General features: G+C 35.4%; 3 protein-coding genes across 3 annotated transcripts; all 3 read right to left on the minus strand.

The window, feature by feature from the left end:
- Positions 1–2,882: 2,882 nt before the first annotated feature.
- LOC141482396 (uncharacterized) lies at positions 2,883–3,638 on the minus strand. The gene has a single exon (XM_074175550.1). The coding sequence runs from the start codon at positions 3,628–3,630 to the stop codon at positions 2,953–2,955; it is 678 nt and encodes a 225-aa protein (XP_074031651.1). The 5' UTR covers positions 3,631–3,638; the 3' UTR covers positions 2,883–2,952.
- On the minus strand, positions 3,635–4,577 carry LOC141482395 (uncharacterized). The gene has a single exon (XM_074175549.1). It carries the CDS (start codon positions 4,538–4,540, stop codon positions 3,635–3,637), a length of 906 nt encoding a protein of 301 aa, XP_074031650.1. The 5' UTR covers positions 4,541–4,577.
- A 20,031-nt stretch (positions 4,578–24,608) lies between these two features.
- Positions 24,609–27,957, minus strand: LOC111517097 (caspase-7). The gene is made up of 6 exons (XM_023173138.2): positions 27,696–27,957; positions 27,478–27,619; positions 26,343–26,698; positions 25,879–26,105; positions 25,144–25,298; positions 24,609–24,992 (listed from the first exon to the last, which is right to left on the minus strand). The coding sequence occupies exons 1-6, from the start codon at positions 27,828–27,830 to the stop codon at positions 24,742–24,744; spliced, it is 1,266 nt and encodes a 421-aa protein (XP_023028906.2). The 5' UTR covers positions 27,831–27,957; the 3' UTR covers positions 24,609–24,741.
- Positions 27,958–27,989: the final 32 nt, after the last annotated feature.

Genomic DNA, 27,989 nt, shown 5'->3' on the forward strand with positions numbered 1-27,989 from the left:
GATTCCATCCCACCTCTTTAAGAATTGAGCATGGGTGTAACATTTGGCTAGTTCCGCAATTGTCGAAGTCATCAGGCTTTAGGTGCCACTGGGTCCTAAAATTCTTAGTCCAGCCGCTTCCTTGGCTAAAGAGTCGGCAATGCGATTACCTTTACTCCTGTCGTGCCCTTTAACCCACCTAAGGATGATGTTATTATCTACCGAGGCTTTGGCTAAATCTTGGTGACACTGTAGTACTAGCCCCGAAGTTATACGTTGTCTGTTCAAGGCTAACATTTTCCTTTCCTGGTTATTTCTTTTGTGCCGATTGAGATACCAGCCAGTTCTGTTTGGACAACGCTGGTATTTCTTCCCATTCCCCACTTGATCCTTAGGCTTAGTGATCTGGAGTACACTCCACATCCTGAACCTTCTTTGGTTTTTGAACCGTCTGTATATATGCGTATTGCATTTATAGCATCTGACTCTGTGTTCTGCTTAATTTGTATTTTGTACGGTTTATTAAACACAAACCTGGGTTCAGTTGCATCACTGGTCGCCAGCAGCAGAGGTTGCGCAGTAAGCGCTTCCCGCCATAGGTCCAGTCTCAATTGACCCATTCCTACTTCGAGGTTTACACCAGCCGTGCGCAATCATACCATGGCCATTAACGTACATGTCCAGAGGGGTCAGACCCGTAATCAATTCATTGCCGCGGTTGGTGTTGTTCTCATGGCTCCCCTGTGATGTTTAAACAAGCCAGTCGCTGTATTTGATATAATTTTTGGATGGCCATTGCTTGTAGAACTTTCGGTCCCCATGCAATAGCTCCATACGTTAACATAAGTCTTATTGCAGTGTAGATCCAAGTGACCACACTGGGTGAAAGACCCCAGGCGCGTCCCACTGTCCTCCGACATTGCTCATAAGCCACATTTGCTATTTTTGCTCTACTCTGTAGATGAGAAGTTCCATGTTACCTTCCTGTCGAGGGTAGTACCAAGGCATTTCACGTCTTCGGAGAAGTTTAGTTTGCTTTTGAAGATTTCGGGAGATTTTAAGCCCGGTAAACTTCTTTTCCTGGTGAAAAGGACCATCTCAGTCTTCTTGGGATTGATCAACAGTGAGTGTTCCTTGCACCATGTTTCTATTAATTTGAGCCCATCCTGCGCTCTATCGCACAGCGTGTTCACAAATTTGCCGGTCTGCAAGATAAATATGTCGTCTGCATATGCAATTGTGTAGAATCCATTTTTGTTGAGGTGATGAATCAGGGTATCCCGCTCGATTCACTTTCTGAACTCAACTGCCCTCTTGGGTCGAGAAGCCGGGCTTATATAGGTAACGGTTCTTTCTAGAAATCTGCAGTCGGTTCGATACTCAACTAGAGTTTTACCGGCGGTTGCCGACTGCATTCCTTTTGAGGTGATGTCGTGTGTTTGTTCGCTGGCCGGCATATCGGTCAGGCGTGGCTTCAGATTCGTTACAATGTCTTGAAAAGCGGATTAGCTTTATAGAAACGGATCTATTGAGGCATGTAAACACCTACTTTGAGCGGTATTATAATGTGGTGGCATAAAATTCCCTAATCGGTCAAAATGTGAGTTCTTTTAAAGTGATGCCGAATCAAATAGGGCAATACCTTGCTGCCTGTTTCAATCCATAAAAAAAGCAATAGGGATGAGATCTATGGCTACTTGAAAACTGAAATTTTAGGTATAGTAATTTTGTATTTCATTCAGCTCAAACGTCTCAAACATTAACAAAAATTAACCAACAGTTAGTTGAATATGTTGTGTTGGCAATGAGGGTACTTATGGACGAGTTCGCTGGATTTAAAGAATACGTTCATACGAGCACGTAACATTCGTTTTTATAACGACCGGAGTTCTAACATCCATCATCTGGGAAGTATTCATTTGAATTAGATGAAATTATACATCTGGACTCCCTCACTACCATCATTGCCAACATAGAACATTTGATTAACTTACAGAAAATCAAAATCATTCTAAGTATTAGGTATTTTGTGCAAAAATAGAATGTGTCTCGCTGATTTGTTTGAAAAATAATTATTGTCATTTATTTATTCTCGATTTGATCACAAGACCCACATCTGGGGTTTTGCTTCCCAAAATAGTTTGAAAACAGTTAAAGAGAACAGTTAGAGAGAAAAAGTTAAAGAGATTGAAAAACAAGTTGATTAACTGAAACCAACCATAAGTTTAAATCAACCATCTATTTATGCACAAAATGTTTACTAGTTATAAAAATTATATCCTTCAACTCGAAAAAATATGATATCAAATCCAAAATAAACTACTGGAGAAATTTCCAGAACTTTTTATGGCTGATTTGGTGCATATGAAATTCAGTTTTTCAAAGACATTGATTCTACAAAAAATATCTCGGGATCGACTTCATTTAGGTTTGGATAACCTTATTGAAAGTCATCTTTGAATTTGTAGTAGAATTCGATAAAGTAAATTGAAAAAACATTGAACTTCGTCTATATTTTTCAGGAACACCCTTTATACTTGATAATCATTTATTACATGAGTACTAGTGACCTGCGTATTCGTTTCATAAAAAATAATTAATGATATGTTTCATCTAGCTTTCAGGACTCACCCTGTATACTTCAGAAACAAAAATAAATGAATTTCAAATGAAAATTATTATTTTTTGAATCTGATTCAAGAAACATCTCATATCCTCTTTTTCAATTGTCAACAAAACATTAACTGAGTATTTAAATTATTTTCAAGTTTTAATTATTTTTTTTTGTTTCGATCTAGATTGTGACAAGATAAATGTCTCTTTTTCGTTAGTATATATGAAGAGGAAGAGTAGCAACTGCCAATAGTTTCTAAACTAACCACAAAGTAATTGAAAATCGAACATTCAAATAAACTTCATTTTATTTCAATAAATAAGTACAAAAGTACAAAAATATAAACCATATTAAGGAACCTACATGTGTTCGTCGACTTCGTTTTCTCTGGCGCTCTCCTTGGTGTTTTCTTCCGCCCCCTCAGCCTGTCTCCAACCTCCCGCCATCGCTGACTCTTCTTTCTTCATACCCTCTGACTCAATTTCCGCACCCCAAGGTCCACCTGCAGCCCTCTGCTCGGTCATCTCTTCCATTTTCTTCATAGTGTGACTCTCTTTGTCATTCATCTCTTCGGTTTTTGTAACCTGCGTTTCGTCTTTGGACATTTCGGACGATCTGTAGGTACCAGGAGGAACGTAAACAGGAGAAGGAACAGGGGAGTAGGATGGAGAGTGTGCTGGCGGTTTGGAAGGGGGTGGGGCCATGTATTCATGCTCAGGAGAGGCAGCAGGAGGATACTGTTGCTGCTTGTATTCCGGAGCTGGAGGAGAATAGGCTTGGGGTTTGTAGTCTTGACTTGGAGGAGCAGCATAGGCAGGTTGCTTGTATTCAGGAGGGTAGGATTCGTGCTTGTACTCAGCAGCTGGAGGGGGTGAATAACCCTGGGGTTTGTTGTACTCCTGAGGCGGTTGCGAATATACCGGTGCTTTGTAGGGTTGGGGCGAATATGCTGGGCCTTCGGGTTGCGAATATGCTGGTGGTGGTGGATATGGCGCAGGTTTGTACTGCTGGTAGGCTGGAGCATTCGGTTTACCCATCGGCTTAGGCTGGGTTGGTAAACGGGTTTGTACCCCCCGGGTGTTGGTATCCTCCATACGGCCTGTAAGGTTGGTACGGCCTGGCGTATTTTCCGCTGGACGACCGATAGCTGTAGCTCGGAACTGGCATCGTAGGGCCGTGGTACGTGGACGGAGGATGAGCGTACCCCGCTAGACTAGGCTGGCATGTGATGACGAGTCCGTTTTGTCCATGGGGTCCTGAATGTGGGAGGTGTTTCTTATTCAATGGTGTGTGAGGTGGCGGAACACCATAGCTGGAACTGTACCCGTCGTAGGAAGATCTCGCTCGTCCACTCTCCAGCGAATCATTATCCTCGTCGGAATCGGAGTCGGGGGACATTCTCTTGAGCTGAAAGTCCCTGTCATCTTCGTCCATTGACCTGTAACCTCCGTATGGCATGGTTGGCGAGTAAGGTTTGCTAGCTGCTGCTGCTTGAGTTGACCCTGCAAACGTCTTCACGGAGTTTGTAAAAGCGGCGGCTGCTGGCTTGGTCTGGCCTGTCTGAGACTGATAAGGTGCGGAATGAGGCTTCTGTTGCTCTTGGCCGCCACCCCCGTAGCTCTGGGGTGACTGGTAGTAGCCAGGGGCTCCATAGTTGGCTTTGGATGAATCTACGGCTGGCTCGCACACCTGGAACGGCCTCTGATCTTCACCGCTGGGACGAATTTCAACGCAAAACGTAGTCGTGGTCGATTTCTTCTTCCGGTTCACTTCTTCTGCTTCCTGATCATCCAGATCTTCGACTTTTTCCAGAGCCTGAAGTTCCCCCAGTTTCGGTTCTTCCGGTTTCTTTTCGGTCGTTGCGGTTTTCGGTGTTTTTTTTTCGTCGGCGCCGGCACACGCCGAGACGATAAGCAAGACAACGAGGTTGATGTAAAATACTCGCATGATGCTTGCTTCGTAGACTATAAAAATAATGAGTTAACAAAAGTGCTGAGTATTTATATGTCCGACAATTGTAGCGTTTTGCGATTCAGCGTTATACTTTCGAAATGTTTTACACAAACAATCATCAATTTGTAATTGATGTTTCACGGGTTTTGTGGGTACAATACTATACTGGGTGTGATTTTGTTATAGTAGAAACCCTTGACAAACTTTATAGAACTAGCACCTGACATAAAAGGTGCCTTCATTCTTGTCTGTATTTCATGTAGTCGACTCAAGCTCTACCCGATTCAGTTTGCTAAGATTTCTATTCATTCACGAGTCCGTAATTTGTATATTAAATGTTTTGTTCTCCTCTAAAATAAACGACTCCTTCATCTAATCCTGCTATTCATTTCCGAAAATATCAACCTACTGTTCTTGTGTAGGCTCTTTCTTGTCTATCTCATCAGTTACATGTTCAGGAAAATGTTGAGGTGTGTACAATTTTCTGGTTCGGAACAGTGTTTCAAGCTTTTGAGAAGCAGCCTTTGCAGTTCCAGCGACATGATTTTACCAAGACATATTTGGTGTCCATTTTGACCCCCAACAAATTAATCGAAACAGAAAGCGGAATTGTCTGATCTAAGATTATTACATCCGGTTCGGATCTTTTTGAAGAAAACCGATGCCTGGGTTTTTGTGACATTGAATTTTAAGTTTCACATACATTCAATCCTTTTGAATGATTCACCAATATACAGAGTATCGAATAACAGTGTGGCATATTATAGATATGCTTTTTAAGATAAAACTGAAGGTTTTGCTTTTCATAATAATCAGATTCCTCTTGAGAAGTACTTTGAAAAAATTTGAAGTTTTGTGAATCCTTACGGGTAATATGTCGTGCCAAAGAAATATTCAAAAAAAGATCTATTCAACAGTGCCCGTTTTCAATCAAAACTGTCATGGAGAAGTTGTTTTTTTGCGCCCGAGGGCCAAAAAAAAAAACCCGAATCAATCATATCATCAATTAATGTCAAAGTAAATGAGTAGATAACCAAAAAACTTTCTTTCCTAAAAACTAACCCTTCTAAAAATATACCCCTTTCAATTTTTTTGTTATTATTTGGATATACTTATCAAGGTACTATTCAAGGTTATGTAATATTTATAGTAAAATATAGTGTATTCTATTTAAAAATATCAAGTCTTGGAAGTTTGAAACATGATATGGTTTCAACGAGTTTAGTGGAACAGCACTGGATTCAAACAAAATTGTTTTTTTGTGAGAAATATACCATTTGACTATATATTTTTTGAAGAACAATGATAACAATGAATACGGTCATAATGATTTTTTGTTGATCGATTCTTGATCTCTCACTTTCTTAGAAACGTCCACATGTCAAATCAGTGCAGGAATAATGCACTATTAGATTATTAGAAAAGTATTTACAAAATTATTTTGAACTCGTGATAGGAGTCACACGTTGAAAGGTAAGACCTCGTTAGTCCTTAGATCGCACAAGTTTCCATTTTCGAGGGGTGTCGTTCGTAGGGGGTCGATAACTGGTGAACGGAAAAACAGATTTAAACAGAACAGTTACTAGAACAGTTATAAAGTTACTAGTGGCCTACAGTTTTTTCTGTCATCAACTCATAATAAATATCAATAACCTTTGATACCTATAATTTACTCGAGCAAAAGTATGTTCACTACTTTCAATTTCACCATACATATATCTACCTGAAGAAAACACAAAACAAAAATGCGACCTCAAAGTGACTCACTAGTTAAATCAAAACCAACGCAGTTGCAACCTTTCTTCATCATCGTGTCGATTGGGTATGTGTGTGTGAGGCCGCTTTAATTTATATTGTCGTGCGTTAGTTCCAATTTTGCGATAACTCCAAAATTTGTTTGATAAGAAGGACAATTATAATGTGCATGAAATGCTTAAGATGCCTATTGTGCTTAATTTGATGAGGATTATTATCGTATCTGCTCAAATACCTTTCCACTTACTATACAGTATAAGGCCGTTTCTTTTATCATGCAACATTGCTATATTCTAAACCGTAACTGAGACGATTAACTGCCATCGGGAACAATATAATGGTCTAAGAAAATTTACGGGGACTTTCGCCCTTCTCGAGTTATACGGGAAAAACCAAAAATGCTGTTTTTCGTTTTTTTCGAATGGAATTGTTATTTCGGAGAATATAAAAAAATGGAAAAAAATGTTATTGTATTCGAATTGTACTATGACGATGTAATAATGAATAATCAATAAAACGTTTCGTGTCAACATGGCCAACATCAACTTTTTTTTTAAATACGGACCTTTCTTTTTTGTTACAGACATTGATAAAGCAATAAATTCACAATCCAAGGGTATATCACATTTAATATTTTTATAGAGTTTCATTTGAAATAACTACCATCATCAGTACGGTCCTGTCGTTACTTTTTTTGTAAATTGTTTCGATTTCGTCAAAATATAATTCAGAAAACCCAATAAATTCGACAGGCAGGTAGGTACCTTAACACAATGAAAATTTGTACTTTTTCGTTTTGGAAATTTTTGTATTGCCGTTATCCTTCTTTCAAGGCTTATTTCATCCTAATCAATTATAATTAGTAATATTTTTATAATTCTCAATCCTGAAAGTAACGAAAATATCAGTTTTTGGTCAAAATTCGATTGTTGTTTGAATTGGTATGATCAAATAGCATCTCAATACGAACAATATATGGGAATAAAATTATTCAATCGGTTACCAGACCATTTCAAACAAATGAACACTGTAGCATTTGAAAAAGCAGTTAAAACATTGCTTCTTTTTAAGGCCTACTATAGTATTGGTGAATTTCTCTCGGACCATTTCGACTGAATGGATTCATGCGGCTTTGACATGACATATTCAATTTTTATAACTACAATTGTTTTATTTTTGTAATTCTGGCTTTTATTGTATTATTTTTACTACAATTTTATCGTTCGATGTGATTTTTATGTGCTTAATACTGACCTATCCTATACGTTTGTCAACGTCTTTAAGGATGAATAAATATTATTATTATTATTATCAATTAATTTACCATCTCAAACGCGTAGGCTTTGCTTGGTTTCTATGGCAGGAAAAATGAATGCGTTGTTGATATCTGTTGTGAACTGTCAGACGTTTATGAACATATCAAAGATGTATTCAAATGACGAAAGGACTGATATGCTATTCAGTTATGCAAAATCAAAAAGAAATCCTCTTTTGGCAAGGAATATGTATGTTGAGCTATACCCGAATCGTCGTATTCCGAACATCCAAATGTTTAGACGATTAGAAAGAAATTTAAGTGACTATGGTGCATTAGACAGAAAGAAAACAAGAAATGCCATCACGGATTCTTTCTGTAGGCCTATTGAAGAAGAACAATATATTGAGAATTGTTTTGTTATATCTCAAAGGGATTAGGTAGAGCTTTTGATGTAAGCTCCCCGGGCAGCACCACCGCCGTGACTTCTCACGGGTAACATTGTCATTATTCCACCAATTCACACTTGGCATTCATGAATTAAACACTTAAACTTAATGGAAAACCGTTTGTAATTTTTGAGTTTATCGTGTTCAGACAGAGAGATGAAGCGATTGCGATGGTGATTAACAAGATCTATATTTCTCTCTTTCGTTTATTGCAGTTTTCATAATGTATATTTTTATCATATTTTGTTTTGATATTGAGGAAAAATGTGTACTAACTGCAAAAAATATTAACACTATCATTGCCAATGCCTGGTAAATGTTTCGCGCTGTTTCGGCAGCGCGTAATGAGTTGAAAAAAGGCAAAAATTTAAAGTTTGGAAAAAATGAACCTCATCAATGTATAGAGTACAAAATTCTCTATCGATCATTATGTACCAGGATAAAGTAGAATAAATATTTATTGAGATATGGAGCTACAAGAACACATAACATTGATTTGTTTGAAGGTGGTTGACAATGTTTCGTGGTTTATTTCATCAGTTCGGACTTCCATTGTCTAATATAATATAAATTGATTTGAGAACCCTGAAAAAATTAAAAAGAATAACTGTATGTTATTTATTTGTAATTTTAATTTTTTGTTTAATAAAATTGTTATTTTCGGTTATTCTTTTTAATTTTTTCAGGGTTATCAAATCAATTTATATTATATTAGACAATGGAAGTCCGAACTGATGAAATACACAACATTGAAACAAACAAAACTTTTGAGACAACCTCATACAAGCCTCATGTATTATTTTTCATCTGTTCAAAGACTAATTGATGATTTGGTAAAGTGGGACGACACAAATTCACAGAGAAATGTTCTGGTTGCTGAATAGTGGTCAAAATGCATAACAACTGCATTACAACAAATCCGTATTCATTAAAAATATACCTCAAGAGGACAAAACACATTTTTTCATGACGTCCTTAATGAAAGAGATACCTCATCCACAGTTTTATTATTTTTTTCTGTTTTTCATAGAGATATATTCGAGAAAAGAACTGATGCCAGTTTAACTGATGATCGATAGGCGTCTCAAATAAATTTATTGTAAACATTCTATAATTATTAATTATTTTCATGTATCGTTAAATATTATCTGATATTATTTTGAAAAATTTATTGAAAAGCAATACGACTAGTGTTTCGAAAATAATAATATAACAATAATAATAAGTTTATTAGCAGTCTCGTTATCCTTGCAATCGGAATTTTGAGTTTGTTGGAGTCCTTTGATCTCGTGATAGCGATATATAATCAAGCTCATTATTTTTTTTGTGTTTGAACAAATATATGACTGACTTGAAAAAATATAATTGTCTCAAATCAAGCATTTTTAATTTCTTTAAATAGGAGATCAGACGAATAAGTTCTTTTTTTATGGAGCATAATTTTAAAGAAAAGTTTTTGCTTGACTAGCAAACACTAACACAAGCACTAAAGAGACAGGGTTGAGAACAAAGAAATTTGAATGAAAGCCATTCATTGGAATTTTGTTGAAAACCGGATTTGTTTACTATTTTGTTCAATTCTGTATTCTATTTTTCACAGCCCTCTTTCATCTCTTCAAAAACTCATTAGTTTCACAAAATTATTCATTACATATGAATTGTTTTAAGAACAATGCGTTGAACTACTTTTTTGTTTTCGTGGACTTCAGACTGCAACGACCTCAAATTGCTGACAATCACATTTTTTGCATTCCGAGAAAATGTGTCGACTGGAGAAAAGTTGACTGGCCATACATACTTTATTGTTTATATTTTGTGATACCTCCAGAGAACAGATCTCAGCATATGTGTGTCATAATAGAAAATGGCAAGTTTTTCTATTATCATTATGTAACCGACTTAACCCTTTAACGGATACTAGGGAGTCGTTAAATAATTTGTACGTGATTTTATACTAAATTGTGATTTTATACTGAAAAACATAAAGTAGGTAGTTTTTTAACAAATTGACGAAAGTTGTACGTCATATTACAAGTTGACAAACTTGCAATAACTATATTACCATACACAATGCGCAATTTGTGATACATGTATTGGTAGTGTTCATTTGAAATGGAACTATTTTCATTATTGTGAATACAAATTCTTTAAAAAAGAAACGAAACTGTTTAAATCAAAAGTGCAATGATCCAGAAGCAAATGGTATCAAGAAAAACAGATTTTCATTGCTTCACTAATATATTTTTTTGAGTAGAAATTACAACCACTTTGAAAAAATTTGTAGAGTAACTTTGACTCGAAAACCTGTGACGAAGAAAGTCAAACAAGTTGAATCTTCAAAACACAAATTTGTGATTTTTGAGATCCCCTGGAAAACAAAAGTATCTATATTGGATCTACAATTTTAAATCTCTCAAAAGTTTATCAAAACTCCCAAACGTCTATTCACTGTGTAGTGAAAATCTCACAATAAAGAGTTACTTGAATAATTTGTGGACTTACATCAAGTTTCGGCCAATTCCATCACATATCTTGAACATTGATTTTCAAAGAAATTATACCGATACAAAAATAAGTAAAAATATATAAGAAAAGGAGTTTTTCTCAATCTCAAAGTGGACCTCCAGTTTTCGGCAAGAACAATAGTTTAAGTGTATAACTGATAATAATAATCCACTCTCGTGGTGGCTCAACACTCTCAACAGATTTGCGTCTGATCGTATCAAATATTCGAAAGTATTCAACTCACTTGAAGGATTCACTGATAAAAAATGCAGTTAAGCAGTGCCTGAATCGAATGTTCAATGGTTAAATTATGGGACGCGATTGGGATTATTACTGGCCACCCCGTTCACCCGATTTGACGTCATTTGACTTTCTTCATAGAGTTATTTGAAGCAGGAAATATATGGAAGTGTACCTTTCACTGCCGTTCAGTATTCGGAGAAAACAATTAAAAAGTACTGTGCAAATATAAAAGCATAATTTATAAGAAATGCCGCTGAATACCCAAAAAAATCGTCGTTCGTGTTGAGCATGAAGGATATATACTGAAATGCAGCCAATGGTTTTTGAAAATTTTGTATTTTGTCCAAAACGATCACTGTTCTCAAACACCAGAATTGTAACACTCTTCTCGATGTCGTGAAACACGTGTCGAGAACAGTGTTGCAATTCTGGTGTTTGGGAACAGTGCTTTTTTTGGATTCATTTCATGCCAGAGGTATTAGGTCTACCTTCAATCATGTATTTTGTGGCAAATAATCAGGTACCGTAACCATACCAGTTATCAGTGTCATTATTTTCCGGGTTTGAAGGCCGGGTTTTAGACGTCATTTTTAAAATGTTTTATCTTCCTCTTGAAGATGATCACTTGGTGATCGAAACACGTGTCGAGGTGTAAAAATAACGATTTGGTGTTGGGAAAAAACTCCAGTAATATTCATTTTTAAAAAATGGCAAAAAACGTATACGGTCATAAAATTATACAAGGAACAAATTTTTGCAAATGTATTTTTTCAAAATTCTATTCAGAAATGACATTTTTATTATTTTTTTTTTGAAAAAAAATGTCAATTTCGACAGATACTGACTAACAGTTAGTGGCCAGTGTTATTTTTGGTGTTATTCATTAAAAAAAATTCCTATATGTGGTAGACTTCAAAAATATGAAATGATGAAAATCCATTATAACGTATTCAAAAAACGTGTAAACTTCAACGGTGACATTCGTATCAAAGAGACATCTTTGTGCAATTCAAAAATTCCCCCAAAAATGTTTTTTGATGTTTTTTTCATTTCATCGTCCTTTCATCAGAAGTTCAGCTTTTTTATATATTAAGTGCAGAAAGAAATTATTTTCCCTAAAAATTCTACTGTATTTAAGTTGTATTATGCCATCATGATTACGGTTATTCCAATTTGTTTATTATTTTACCCACATTGTAATTCAAAATATTGCAATATTCAAATAATGTAATCTCTGACTGCCTGAAAAATACTCAAAACACAACGATCAAATAACCAACCAAATTTAATATCAAAAATAGAATTTACAGAAGGAATATCTTATGAACTATCGTAATGAATATAAGCTAATCAGACTAAATTACACTCAGCAAACCATCAAGCAAAGTATCCCGAGGATTTTTTGAAATTCTTGAAGAAATAGTCACATTTTTAGGCACTTGTTTCTCCTCTAAATCTTCTAACATTGCTGAAGGCTTCTCAATTGATGTTTCAGAACTCCCTGGAATCTTATCCATCTTGGAAGTCTTTCGTTTTTTGGTTTTTTCTTTTTTGTTTTCGTGCTCATCTCTTCCAGATGTTTCCCCTTCTTTTCTGGAGAGTTTTTTTGAATGTTTACTGCTCTTTTTCTTATTTTTGATCTCATCCGATTCCACGGATTTGGGTTTGATATCGTCTTCCTCTCCACCAGGTGTTTCAGTGTCGTCCTTGGAAATGTCTTTATCCTTCTGAGATTGTTTCAACTTCTTCAATCCAGAGTGGTGTTTGGAGTCATCCTCTTCTTCTCTCTGAGATACAGTAACTTTCAAGGGCGTTCCAGATGTAGATTCTGCAACTTGACGATGAGTTGTTACTTCGTCTTCTACATCCTTATTCTCAGTATCTAGAGTGTTACTTTTTCCGACAGGTGTTTCCTCTTCAATGTTCTCCACTTTACTATCTTTGTCTATGGCATTTGTGGAATGGTCAGCATTCAAGGAGTTTTTGATGGCTTCGTTCTCAATTTGCTCCATAACCTCGACCTGGGATGGAATGTGCTGCAACGAACTTTCCTCCTGACTTTCGGGAGTGGATGTCGCATGCTCGAGAGCTTCTTTCCGATCCAGTGCTTCAACCTCCTTTTCGGCCAGAGCTAAAGCCAGCTTTATTTTATACAGCTCCTCCATGAAGTTCGGTTGTGGCGGTTCTGGTATCTCTTCCCTGGGCACCACTTTATCAATGACCAAAGTGGGTATTTGAGCCTTGTAGCGAGCAGGATCGGAAAGATACTTCTCCCCGATCTCCGAGTGGCTGATGTCCTGCGTTTCTCGAGTTAGCTCCGAGTCTTCTGTGCGAATAATATCCGGAATGCTAGCAGGAGCGTCATTGACCACGAACCTTCCAAGCCTTGCGTCCTGTTCGTCCAGATAGTGGTGATGGAGGTGCATCGGGGGCGGAACCTCTTCTTCTTCAGGTACAATCATGACGTCAGGCAGTACCTTGGGGGAAGCTAGGAGCGACTTGACGTCGTCCATTTTCCAGGGGACGACTTCTTTCGGTTTTTCCTTCGGAATGTAGTGGGATCCGATCTCGTCAGATTCCATCTCTATCAGATCCCCCATGGAGGATATGGGTTGGTTCATATTGAGGTAGCCGAAGTTGATGTTCCTCATGACGTTCTCCTGTTGGGGGTCGACTAAGAAAAATGCATTTCTTGATGCTGTTGTAGGTACTTCTTGCATCAATACATGACCTGGTAAATGAGCACTCTGGATTCGGGTCTGGACGAGGTGGACCAGGTTCGGATTTTCCAAATAGCTGCAAACATTATCTTTGGCTGGTTTTTCTAAGCTGCTTCTCTTCGTGTTGTATGACTGGGCCGGGGATGACCATAAAAGTGACAAGTATAGCAAGGCCTTCAGCGCCCCCATGTTTTTGATAACTACTTCAATGTGTTTGTTTTTTGCAGTTATATATCGGACTGGAGAACGCAAAGTATGAACTGATCGAAGGTTAGGTTAGGTATATTTATAATAGAACGTGATTATTAGAAAAATGCGAGGCAGGGCGTACTTTTTGTAATCCAACGATTTCTCTAGGTCGAAATATAGTTTACATTGCGATGAAATAATACAAAAAACAATATCAATCGTGCGAAATGCGGTGGAATTTTTCAAAAACAAAGATTTCTATCGAAAATGTACATAGGAGGTAATTTTGAAATATCATTCGTGCTGTTACTTCTAAATGATATTTTATTCAGTTAAATACACTTTGTTTAGAAATCAATAATCGAAATCAAAGTGAAACTGTTGCAGACTTCGTTAAATAATTTTTTCGATTTAAACTTTTGGGGGTGAAATTATCAATCAACTTTGCATATATGTAGAGTGATTTTATATTGAAGGTGAATATCCATTAAATTAATGAAAACATGAGTTAGGTGAAACAATATTTATCTGCCTTGATGTGTTAGTGTAACATATTTATCTTTGTTGACGTTTTTTTCTGTACACATGACATAAAATGCTCATCATTCAGGAGAAAACAGTCGATACGTGTTTCGAGCTAGTTGTTCTTCTTCAAGGCGGAGTGGCCAAGTGTAAATATGCGCCGAGTCCCAAAAAACATATTGTGTTGACTATTTGCTCTTTTGGAAAGATAATCTATCCAACTAAACTATTATGTATATTTTGTTATTTTTAAGCTGGGTATTGACAATATATATTGAGATATTATTTATCGTTTGAAGGAATTTTTGAGGTCTTCTTGTGATATACATGGACCCACTTGCACTGTTCTCCGATAATAATAAACAAACATTCTTTTGGAGTAGCATCACAATGAAAATTTGCAGCATACTTGTAAAAACGTTTGAGATTTACATTTCAAGCATGTTTCGGAAATTAAGTTGTCGTTATCACACTATAAATATTTCTAAAAGATAGTAATATAGTTTAAATTGGAAGGGTTATATTTTTAGGAGTTTTTGTAAAAAAATATCGACATTCATTATACAATCAATCATATGGGTTTGTTTCATAACACCTGTAACATGTTTTCCTTTATCAAGCATTATATGGAGTGAGTCTGCTTAGAGCACGTAAAAGAATATTCATTTCGGAATTTGCATGTTGCTGTATTTGCAGTTTTGTCTAATTGTTTATGTTTCAGACCTAATTTCGAAATTTGAGGTCATTTCAAGTTCGATTGTTTCACAGACATGTTTATTATCGTAGGGAAATATCTTCTTTCCTGGCAAATATAAGGGGTGTTTCAAAATCCAATAAAAATTTTGATATGAAAATTCGATTTTTTTTAAAGTATGTATGTACCCTTCTGAAGTGAGCATTCACTTCATTCAAAAATATAACTCGAATTCATTTTCAATTGTGATTTGATGTAAGGGATACGAGAAACTTTAATATCTCCTCTGTATATTTTTTTATACAAATAATTCTTTTGGATAAGGTGTACGATGAATGAAATAAGAATTATAAAAATTAAAATTGGTCATTTTTTAAAAGAGATTAGTTCTTGGGAGAGAAAAGATTTTGTATAGAAATGAAAAAACAGGAAGCCAAAAACCTTTTTTTTTACCAAATGGTAATTGTTCATATACCTACTATAATATTAATAAACCTGATTATAAATATTGATATTTGAAGAACTGGTGATCTCCATATTTGCCAGGTGATTGCATTTTATATTATTCGCCAAAAATACTCAAACATTTTTTTATCTTCAGCCTAAAAAATTTTCGGTGTTTTGGCGAAAAGGAAATTATATCTGATAGAAGTTTGGCGGCAGTACAAGAAGTAGTTGCATCTTTAAGGTCAAGTAAGTAAGTACATGATTAAGAATCAGTATTTCCATATTTTTTTATACCTAATAAATTATGTTAAATTTCCAAAAAACGCATTTTGCGACCATCCTGCAGTTAACAAGTATGAAAATAGAAAAAAAAATTACGCTCATACATACGCAAGATACAAAAAACAATTGAGTAACGCATGTTTGACTTTGATATGTATACAGTGTGTATCTAATCGAGCTTCCATTGGAAGTTTGAGATATCAATACATTGGGCTGGATATAACTGGAGTAGATATTGCTTTACAGATTTGGGTTATGTCAGAAAAGTACTTGCAAATAATATATGATTGGTATTGCGGTTCAGAAGTTAAGACAAAAATGACGTCAGAGAATTGATCCATTCAAAACTCTTTTGGAGAATATATTTTGTTAAGGGAATGTTTTAAAAAGGTAGCTTTTTTATTGTCGGATAATAGTTTGAACATTTTCTAATACCCGGTACGTTATAGTAAAACTAGTTTTATATTATTTTCAACTTTGAAATTCTTCAGCAAAATTCGTACCCATGTTTTCTATAAAATCACAATATGAAATGTTATAATACAGCTTACTTTTAGAAAAATGAGGAAAATAATGTATTCAAAAATTAACTTGGGAGTACTAACTAAATACGAAGTGTTTTTAGTGTAATTCAATGGTTTTATCCCTAGAAATGATTGTTCAAGTTTGAGTTTCTCTTTCAGTTCCTTCTAGTTTTCTTCCAATTTTTTAAATAATGATGGATAAGTAGAAAGCAAAAACAATGCTCATTTCATCATAACTTTTCATCAGAAAAAAAAGAATTCCACTGCAAAAATAAAAAATTGTTTACTCGATTGTTTTCCTGTTTCTTGCCAATTTGAAAATGCTGCCAGTTTTCCAATTAAACCATGTCCTATGGTTACCAAGTCGTATGGTGAATATTACTGGAGTGTTATCCAGGAATATTCATTCCTTCACCAAAAAGGTCCCAAAGAGAGTACATCACAAGTAAGTATGTCGTATGGTAACAAAATAAAACATTCCCATCCTCTCAACTTTGAACGGGAACGTTAAGAGGTATTTTTTCCGCCCTGAGCGCAACTTTTTTCAAATAAAAATAGGGTGTAGTTATAATTCATTTGATAGGTATTTTGATTCTCTATCCAACACGGTTTTATTTTTGGAAATGGAATGAGCAGTTTTATTTTACTTTTAAATATCTATAAAAGAACGATAAATATCCTGATTTCAAGGAAAATAAGTATTCCAGTTTATTGGAAAGGATGTTAACAATTCGCTCCCTGATAATAATGAAGTATTTTTACAAATGTATTTTCTCTATAGTATGAAATGTTTCTGGGGCAAACCACGAGTTCTGAAACAAGATGGGATTATGTATCACATATCACGTATCCCCTCGAAAACGTCTAGAGGCGTCATATCGGGTGATCTAGTGGGCCATTGTAAGGCACTTCGTCTGCTTATCTACCGGTTTGGATAATTGGCAAACCCAAATGAATTTTAAACTAACGATACCTTTCAGTAAAATGAGATAGGTACCCCATCCTCACGACAGGCTGTTTTAACGTGGATAGATGACAGTTATCCAAACTGGTGGATAGGAAAAGGTGCTTTCTAAGAAACACTGTTAGGGTGTTTCGTGAAACCTGGAGTATACTTTCCACATCCGCAGTCTATCCCAGAGCTCATTCTTGTAATGAGCTAATGAAATTATTCCAAAGAAAAGCAGGTTACATAAATATACATTTCCTGTGACTGATAACCAAAGGCGGAGTTCAAATATCGACAGGAAATCTTAACCGTTCTTCCAATCAATCTTAATGTATGAAATTAATTGCAAACAAACTTCATCATTGTCAGAAAGTGGAAGATAAACATTTCACACATTATCACAAAACCTCCCTTTCTAACAACTCTATTGTCTTTCCAATAACTGAATTATTAACCAATGACCACTTCCCACGTTGTGGGAGGTGGTCATTGGTTAATAATGTCAATGTGTCCTCCCGACTGTGTCGGAGCTTCGGGAATACAACCGGCCAGCTTACCCTTTAGGAAATAATGATATTAACAGCGCTTGACCTCCAAAACACACTTATCAATATTCCAGGTGTCAACATCATAGGCCATGGCTGGCTATTCAGAGCTGAAGCCACTCTTCACCAGGGTGTAGTTCAGGAGCTTCTGGATGCTATTTGCAAAGGTGACGTCAGAACTATTAGAGGTATGTTAGAAGCTGGATGGAGACTAGAAGCATCTCAGGCACTTTACACCTTCCTTACCAGGCTTGGGCAACCTTTGATACCACCGTCAATTCAGTCACTAGTTTTAGGTAAAGTTATGGTGTATGACAAGTCTCCAGGAAAAATAACGGAATAATGTCAACAAAACTGAACAGTAGAGTTGATTTAGAAGTAGTAATTATTCTCTATCAAGCCACGAAATTATACGGACTATGTTATTTGTTTTAGCAACATCTTTTTTTTAGATGACAATGGAAATGTTCCAATAGAAGTTGTCGCTACAGATGTCCTAGGTCTAATGAAACAAGAACTATCAGCGAAACATCTTCAGTTGGCCTCGGTGCTTCTGCATCTTCTGGATACAATTATTAAAATTTCACCTGCTGATGAACTTCGAGGGAATACTTTGCCGATATCAATGCTTCCATTATTTTTTAATATACAGGTGAGAAACAAGAACAAAGAGCAAATGCACAGTAAAATAGGTTTTTATTCCCTTTTGTCGCCATACAATATTTGCACTACATCATTTAGATGATACCTACCTACTTGTTTTCTCTGTTTGTTGTCTAAGATTTTGAAGTGTCAAGTTAGTTCAGATTAATATGTACCACTTTGTAGGTGCTGCCTTCTTCGAGACATTCATGAGCACATGTGTCTATATCATGCAATTCGGTAAAATATTCTGAGGGTGATTCCAGAAGGTTTGGAACACTGAATCTTGGATCTGTGACACCCATACCATATACCTACCACTCAGCTGTAGCTCGTAAAGTGGATGTGTACATCAACTATCTATAACTAATATCTGCAATAATAAGACCTATGTTAACGTATGGAGCCATTGCATGGGGACCGAAAGTTCTACAAGCAACGGCCATCCAAAAATTATATCAAATACAGCGACTGGCTTGTTTAACCATCACAGGAGCCATGAGAACAACACCAACCGCGGCAATGGAATTAATCACGGGTCTGACCCCTCTGGACCTGTACGTTAAGGAGGTTGCGTTAATGGCCATGGTACGATTGCACACGGCTAGTGTAAACCTAGAAGTAGGAATGGATCGATTGAGGTTGGGCCTATGGCGGGAAGCGCTTACTGCGCAACCTCTGCTGCAGGCAACAAGTGATGCAATTGAACCCAGGTTTGTGTTTAATAAACCCTACAAAATACAAATTAAGCAGAACACAGAGTCAGATGTTACAAATGCAATACGGATTTATACAGATGGCTCAAAAACCAAAGAAGGCTCAGGATGTGGAGTGTACTCCAGATCACTAAGCCTAAGATTAAGTGGGGAATGGGAAGAAATACCAGCGTGGTCCAAACAGAACTGGCTGGTATCTCAATCGCCACAAAAGAAATAACCAAGAAAAGAATTTCTGGCAAAAACATAACAATCTGCACTGATAGCAGACAAGCACTATTAGCCTTGAACAGACACCGTGTTACTTCAGGGCTAGCACTAGAGTGCCACCAAGATTTAGCCAAAGCCTCGGTAGATAATAACATTATCCTGAGGTGGGTTAAAGGGCACGACAGGAGTAAAGGTAATCGCATTGCCGACTCTTTAGCCGAGGAAGCGGCTGGACTAAGAATGTTAGGACCCAGTGGCACCTAAAGCCTGATGACTTCGACAATTGCGGAATTAGCCAAATGTTACACCCATGCTCAATTCTTAAAGAGGTGGGATGGAATCAAAGGATGTAATCTTGCCAGGATCACCTTGGGCGACCCTGGGAAGCTGGCACCGAAGAAATATCTGGCGATGACCAGGAAAAATCTACGCCTTACAGTAGGATTTCTGACTGGCCACTGTCAGCTAAGGAAACACCTACATAATATGGGGCTAGTGGACACACCTCTATGAAGGATGTGTGAACAGGAAGATGAGACTGTCAGGCATGTCCTGTGCGAGTGCCCGGAGTTATCGTAGATAAGAGAGTGTGTGTTCGGCGAGTCTTGGCCTACACCTGCCGATATAAAGGAGATGTCTCCCAGCGACCTGTCCACCTTCCTGGAAAGGACAGGATGGACGACGACCTAGGAGGACAACTCCTCGGGACGATGTACAATGGGTCACATGTGGCCTAAGTGCGTGGGCTTACACTCACCCTCCCTACTCTACAGATACAGAACTATCTATAACTAATAACTACTTCAAATTCGAATTCACACGTATCATTTATTTTTTTCGTCAACTCTCTCTTACTTGTAATTGAATATTTAGCTCTGATCATTAAAAACCTGTAATGGAAGATACGAAATTGCGTTCAGAACTGCAGTAGATCCCATACATGCATGAATGTATAAATTACCCCTGTGATTCCCAGACGGATCAATATATACCATAGCAATAAGGACAGTTAACCATAGATTTCATTACCGTTTGACACGACCATAAGATCATTTTTTAACGATAAAACAGCAGAGCATATACTTTGTGCCTGCCCTACTGGGGACCGAATCAGGTTTTAAGAGGTCGGCAGAGCCGTACTCTTACCATCTGACATGAAAGATCATTCACCATACAAACTAATCGGCTTCGTTAAGAAGCTGGGTTTATTTGGTCGAGTGTGAATAGGTGTGAGCCATAATAAACCCTTGTGGGTTGCGATGGACGGTTGAATAGACCCACTCATTTTGGACCTAACCTAACCTAACATACTTTAACCACAAGGGTAGTGATTTGTTAAAATTTAGTGAAATTATCGGCAATTAGTGACCACATCAGAACTTATAATACCTACTCCTTCTTTGAGACAAAGAATTCATACAGTATCATCGGTGAGATGGACTATTGAAAGTCTGCTGCAGAGTATTGTTTGTATCCGTCTGACTAGTGCGGTACAATCTAACGATTAATATTCGTGAAATGTGTCATAAATACACTTTTAAAGCACAAAAAGATATTTCTTTTGTCAAAAACAAATGTTTTTGCATTTATTTCAAAGAGGCATTATAAAACATTTGCTGTAAATTTGCCTTTTGTGCATTGACTGATATTTGTTTCTTTTATAGAAATTATTTTTCCCTCTTGTCAGATGGGACGATGAAACTTTGATTCGTCCAGTATTAGTAATTTCAATTCAAATTTGAATAATACATCAAACATTCATTTATTTCTAGACTCAACATATCAACGAATGGAGGAGAATTGCAACAATTTTCGTAGAACTCATCAGACAAGCTAGTCACCATTTAGAAGTAACTGCAATAAATGATAATGTTCGTACGTTAATGAATCGAATGGAAGAAAGCCAATGAAAGGCATTTCTAAAAAGCTATGTTTTCACTATTTCAGGACTGACCGTGACTAGTGAGAATTCTATCGAAGAGTTTAATGTTTTGCAACCTCACATAGACATTGCAGAGGATATGGTGGTGAGGCGATATCTTTTACCAGTAGGTAGGTTATTTTGTGAAAATTTGTCGCAAGTTACATCACCATAAAATATTAGTGTTGAAGCAGGTATATAAATATCAAAAATAAGATTTCTCGTTATACCCGTGTATTGAATGAGCTTCTAATTTCGAGAAACGAGTAAAGATATCGAAACATGTTTTGTATACAAATTTTATAAACTTATCAAACACAAAAGTTTTTCTAAAATTATTTGCCAATATGAAATCGTTATTTGTTTTTTCAAATGAATAGCCATATCCTGTTTTCCACATTCAAATTTCATCAGAAAAGTACTTTCAAAAAACATCAAATCATCTGATCTATTCAACTGTCCCCATGGAAATATTTTTAAAACGTTCTTTGATGTGCCTGTTTATGAATACAATATTGATAATTACTTTTTTAAATCACGGTTTAACTTTCAAAATTTATCCAATCATCTCTTTGTTTTTAATTCCAGTTACGATCTGATTTTTTTCTTTGTAAATATTGTTTTTCCTTACTATAAACATTTAACCGAAATGTTTTTTTCTAATAAGTTAAAAGTTGAATTTTCCATTAAGCTTCTCCAGCAAAAACTTGAATCAAAATTATTAGGTGATATAATAATGAATCACATCAATAGATCTTCAGATGACCAACGCAATTGAGAGGTATATAGTGTGGGGTGGGTTCTGATAAAGAAGGGGTGGAAGATATAGTTGAGGCTTCATGGAAACTGAAAAAAATCTAACTATGAATTTTAGGTTTCAGGGGAGATTGTGCAAGTTTTGAAGTATTCAGAAGAATAACCAATAATAATTTGTAACATTCATATAGTTTTGTATTAGAAATAAGATGCAAATTACCACTATGTAATTTCTTGTTTATTTGTAAAAAATATATGAAAAACATAAAAAATTGTAAGAAGAATATATTCAATTTCCCCTCTTTGTATTCTTTTCTTTCCGCTACTTCAAATTCCTTGAATTCTAAAACATTACTTTTCAATAGAAAAAAACACTATCTTGCAACATTCAAATTAGGCGGCTTCTTCCATTTTTGAAAGTGCCCGTATCTTCAAATAAAGTACTTTTTGATTCGATTTTTTTGACATCAAAGTAACGTTGAATTATCCCCATAAAATGAGTATGACGTCAACAGGATGTCTTCTTGACGTCTCATAGCAATATATTGCGATATTCATCGTGATATCTCGAGGACATGTGAGATGTAACCATGTTGTTGGGGCATGTCCATCGATCATGGACACCCCGACACTCCTATTTCAGATTAATATTGAGGAATGGGTAAATGCACCGAATAGATGCAAAAGTCAATAACAGTAGAAGAATATTGAGGTTATGTTATCCATGAAAAATGTAAACAAACATAAATATGTTGAAAAATTTCAGAACTCTGTGGCACAGTAGTATTGAAGTGAAAAAGTAAAGATAATATAATATAATACAATATAGTACAGGGGCATTGATAAATACTTGAACATGCATACTACTCCTCAAACGACTTCTGTACCTCCAAATAAGTTTAGTCCATTTGGTGGTGCAATAAGTAAAAGTCTTCTGACCCCTTGCCGAAGAGTTGGACTATCCAGAAAAAGAAAAACTCCAAATAGTATCCTGAAATTACCAGTAGATATTTCGATATCTTCAAATGCCAGTATAAGCAGCCCCATACGGTTGGAATCTACACCTGTAATTAGAGAAACTCGGCAGAATGCAGCGGATTTCGATAGCCCCATGAAAGAAGATGGGATGTCAAAAAAAGGCCATGAAATAAATGGTACAACGCCTGTTAATATAAAAAATCGAAAGAACAAGCGAAAAAGTAAAATGAATTTTGATAGTCCTATGAAAGATGAAGCAGTGAAGGGTGAATGTTGCGAAAAGGTTACAAGGATTACAAGCAGTGATAGCAAAGCTAAGAAGAGCCTTTCGTTAGAAGATACAGTCATTAATGACTCGCATTCTTTGAAACTCCAAGAAAGGAAAATAGTGGAACTTAGCCACACATTGAACAGTGAAAGAAAAAGTAAATTAGAGAAAATTATACTGGAATCTCCAAATACCAAGTCAGAAAATAACGAAATCCCAAATTTGGAAAACATACCAGCTGCGCCTGTTGTGGAAGATGATTTAAGTTCCTGTGATAGTCTCGTTATTTCCAGATCAAAAAAAGCCAAAGTTGTATATGATTCCGATGAAGATTTTCTGCCCAGAAAGAAGAATAAGCCAAAACTGAAACGCACTAAATCAGAAACACCAATGGCAAAGAAAACAATACCAAAACCAATCTCCAAAGTGAATAGTGAAAACATGGTTGATACTTTGAAAAACTGCAGAATTCCTCTACATAAGTTGAGTGAGGATGAAATAATGAAGAACAATTCAAATTACTCATCTGATGATGAAATTGCAGCAAAGGTCAAGAAGAAAAAATTGGTAATAGTTTCAGACGATGAAGATGACTTCAAAGTGGACGAAATGACAGAAACCTCTCCTCACAGTGACAATGATTTTGTGAGGACTTCAAAAAATCCAGCTATAACAAAATTAGAAACTAAAATAACCATCCTGAAAGAAAACGTCCTGCCTACGAAACCATCTTCTCTGGACATTTTGGAAGATGAAGATGATGCTTTCACGTCCACTCCTGACAGAGACAAAAACGAAAAGAAAGAGTTGATTGAAAAAATTACCGTTCTGGAAAAACACGTCAAAGAAAAGAGAAAAACACTTGAGAATCTCAAACAGGCCTCAGTTTATAAGTCGATCCATAATGTTGAAGAACTAGAACAACTTACTAACAAATTTAGAGAAGGCTGTGTCAAGGGTTTGAACGGACTTTTGGCTCAGCTGCAAGCTCACAGTCCAATAAATATGAACACACTTTTGAACAACCTGCATATACCACCTGAAATGATAGCCAGATTATTCGTCAAAGATGAAAGTTAGAAGATGAGATTCATTCGTCTCAGTTCCTTAATAATTTTTTTTTGATATCCCTTCAAGTTATTTCAACAAATTGTATATATACTAATTTTGAAGATTATATTACTAGAAAAATAATTGTGGACAACTAAATCTAAAACTGGCATTTGGAAGTATCCTTCTCTGTAAAAAACACTTTCTTTTCAGGTTCTTTCAAATTAGGGATCAAGATTTGAACTGGTTGATATAGGCAAATCGCTTGGCGACATCATATAGTAATAATCATAATCATTACATCAATAAACAGGTTATAAATTTTGTAATTTAAAACTTCTTCAACAAACTCGGCCCCATCAAGGTTAATGTGTAAGTTTTTTTCAAGTTTTATATTTGTGAAATCCACAATATTGAAAGTATCAGAAATGAAACTACTTCCAACATTGTTAAGTTTAATTCCTCATATATGTAAAATTAACATAAAAATATATCTCAACTAAATATCAATGTAAATCTTAATAGTAAAAATATATCGATGTATCTTATTAAAAAATAGGCAGTGTTACGAAAAACTACTCATGAAATTTCTTCATGTCATCATTTTCAGAGAAAATCCCTGGATGCAGGTACAATTTTTTGAAACCCTTATTCCGGTGTTCCGCTGTCTGCATAGTTTGGTTCTCCGACATTCTCCTTCTAAGGCGATTGTCTATTATACTCAAGAGATTATCGACAGGGGTATCATGAGCGTGGTTCATGAATACATCACACATCAGTTCGATATACCAAGATCCTCGATTTGGGTCTCTATGAGCCTTGTAACCTATAAGTGAGAAAGTTTGATGGATTTGTTAAGCACTCATTCATAAAACTCTTTTAATGTTCAGTATTAATTTGCACGTGCAAATTATAAAAGAAAATTTCAATTTTTGGAGCATTTACAAAATGACACTACAAAGTTTTCTCATGCATACCAAGTAATGTGGAATATCCAACCAACATATCTTCCTCGGACCTAAGATTTATGATTGAAGAAACAGGGCTTTTCGATTCTCCTTTTCTAAAAGCAGAGTCTGTCTCTGTTCTGGGACGTTGATCATGTGGTACAGCTATGTCCAAAACTGAGCCTCTGAAAAGAATAGCGAATTATTCACCACTGAAATGTCGCCTTTATAAACTGGAAGCTGTCATTAATATGATTTTTTTATAGGAACCATTTTATATCCATTCAGTAAAAGATTGCACTCAATATTATATTGCTTAATTTGTTCTTCAATTTGGATATTACGAGTTTTTTAATTTAAAATGATTTTCATAATTAATACTAACAATTTTGTGAATAAGTGATAGGGTTTTTCAACTTGAAAAATCTTATTTTCACATTTCTTCAAAAGTCTATCTACCTTGATTTAGAATTCAAGTTTTTTAGATTACATGTACAGTTTTGTTTCAACGAGGAAAGACCCACGTTTTATATTTTTCAACTACTTTTTATGTGAAAGTGATTCTTTAAACTTTCTATAATTTTGATATATAAAGGAGGAAAAAAGTTTGAAGAACCCTATCTTTTAGAATCCTTCAAAATAATATATATTCAACAATATATTCAATGTTCCTTTTTTAAACTTGTTGTCTTGTTCATTGAGGATTTTTCTCAAGTATTAACTAATTCCATCACATACTTACACTCGAATAAAAAATCAAATTACCTGCATACTGGCAAAATGAAAACCTTGGGCTTTCCTCGCAGGGTCTTACTATGTTCATTAGAAAATTTCCTCTGAATTTGTAAGGAATGAATATAATTATGATCTCTTCCATAAATGATAGTATCATTAGCTTGTTCGCTTCCATGGCTCATAATTATCACAAAAATTATATCGTAATTAACATTCTTTCGTTGTTGAGAAAAATTATTCAAAATAATTTCCATTTCCTGAAAATGAAAACGTCATCTTAAAAGATTCATATATAACACTAAAGTAAATATTTGTTTGAATAAATTATACATGTGTACTTTTGTCTGCAAATCACAAATCTGAAGTTAAAACTAGAGGCTCTGGACTACTTTTGAAGATATGGTCAGTCAAAAGTCAATGGACCATTGAAACAAATATTTTTTAAAACTGAAAATTCCACTAAGAATTTCAATATCCACCAATCATAAACTTACACTAGCTGATTTGTTGTTGTGGTGTTCAATCTCCCAACCTCCCATCTGAATGAACAAACTCTTCAAATTTTCATTATCCACCTCGGCCCCATTTCTGTACGGATGTTTGTTATCATCGATTTTATCAAACTCATAATTATTGATAATGAGAACCCGTCCCCTTTTTTTCGATCTGGTGTAATAAAAATCAATATTCGGATTATCCAAATAAGTATCATAGAATTTAGTTGATGGAATGACTTTAACATGGATAGACTCTGTACTGTTATTTACGTAAATGTTCAACCTATTGATATCTAACATATCATCATCTGGGAGTTCATCAAACACCTGTTCTGCTTGATACGGCACACATCCTGTAAGAATAAAAGATAAATTGAACTGAGTTCTTTCAAAATGACAGACTAGATTTGAGTATGACAATAGATCCCAGATGTCTCTGGGACAGATTGAAACAAATAAAAATAATACATTTTTGACTTATTTATTGTTAAATGATTATATTGAATCCCGATACTTGTATTGAAGTCTTGATATATTATTATCTAACAGTGACTTAATAGCGATGGCTGACAGTAAAAGAGAAGCATCATCAGCATACATAATGCAGCTTTGATGACAAAATCATTAACATATATACAACAGTGGTCCCAATATGGGTCCCTGTGGAACACCAATTGGGCATTTAGTCTCTGTGATGATATTTTGCACTTAGTTATTTAGAATGCTAGTTATTAAAAAATATACAATTGCAGTTCCAGTTGATGGAATTTAGAATAAAATGTTTACGGATTGATGTATCTTTTGGCATAAACTTCATTTGGCCTTGTTCTCTGTAAAAGTTAAAAGGGGATTCTTTTACATCTGCACTGTACATTTTAGAGGATTTTTAGGATTGATACAACAGTTTCAAGTAGGTAGTAAATTTTAAATTGTTTATGTTTTACATTTATTACTATTGAAAACTTATGTCCCCTGCACATCATTATGAATAAGTAAATAAAATATCTATGCTCGTCTATGAGTGTTACCACTGAAAAGCAATGATCCAACTGCTAACGGAAAATTGCTTACTACTTATGACTTGAGACTGGTTTAAGAATACAATTTTGGGAAAATGAAATTTGAATCTCACCTGTATGTTTTGGCATCAAAAGATCAGCTAATTTATTCTGATTTGTTTCCCTCAGAGAGTTTACTAATATTTTAAAAGTGCTCGTATCCTTTTTTTGAATACTGAAGAAAAATATTCTCTTATTGTGTCTTTCATCATTAGACTGAAAAAGAACAGGCACCAATGTAAGAAGTCACAATTACTGAAAGAAAAGGCAATAGTGAATATGGTGTACTTACGGAAAATATGTTATTTATTTCTTTATCATTGAAAACTCCTTTGTTTACCATTACTTTTGCAAGAGCATGAACATCACATTCTTTCATAAGAATGACAAAGTTTCTTATTATTACGTCTTTGTATTCTTGAAGCATCGCGAAAATGTAAAATAATAAAACTTTAAAAAATTAATTAACGAAAAAAATCACTTTACTCTGAACATTCAAACTGCCCACCCATTGCAATTTGCATTACCAATCATAATTTACATGTTTCAGCTTGTTTGAAAGTTTGACTTATCCTTGACATACTGT

Source organism: Leptinotarsa decemlineata, unplaced genomic scaffold (assembly GCF_025532065.1).
Source record: "Leptinotarsa decemlineata unplaced genomic scaffold, Ldec_3_MD MMD2_tig00001064_RagTag_RagTag, whole genome shotgun sequence".
NCBI classification, from domain to species: domain Eukaryota; kingdom Metazoa; phylum Arthropoda; class Insecta; order Coleoptera; family Chrysomelidae; genus Leptinotarsa; species Leptinotarsa decemlineata.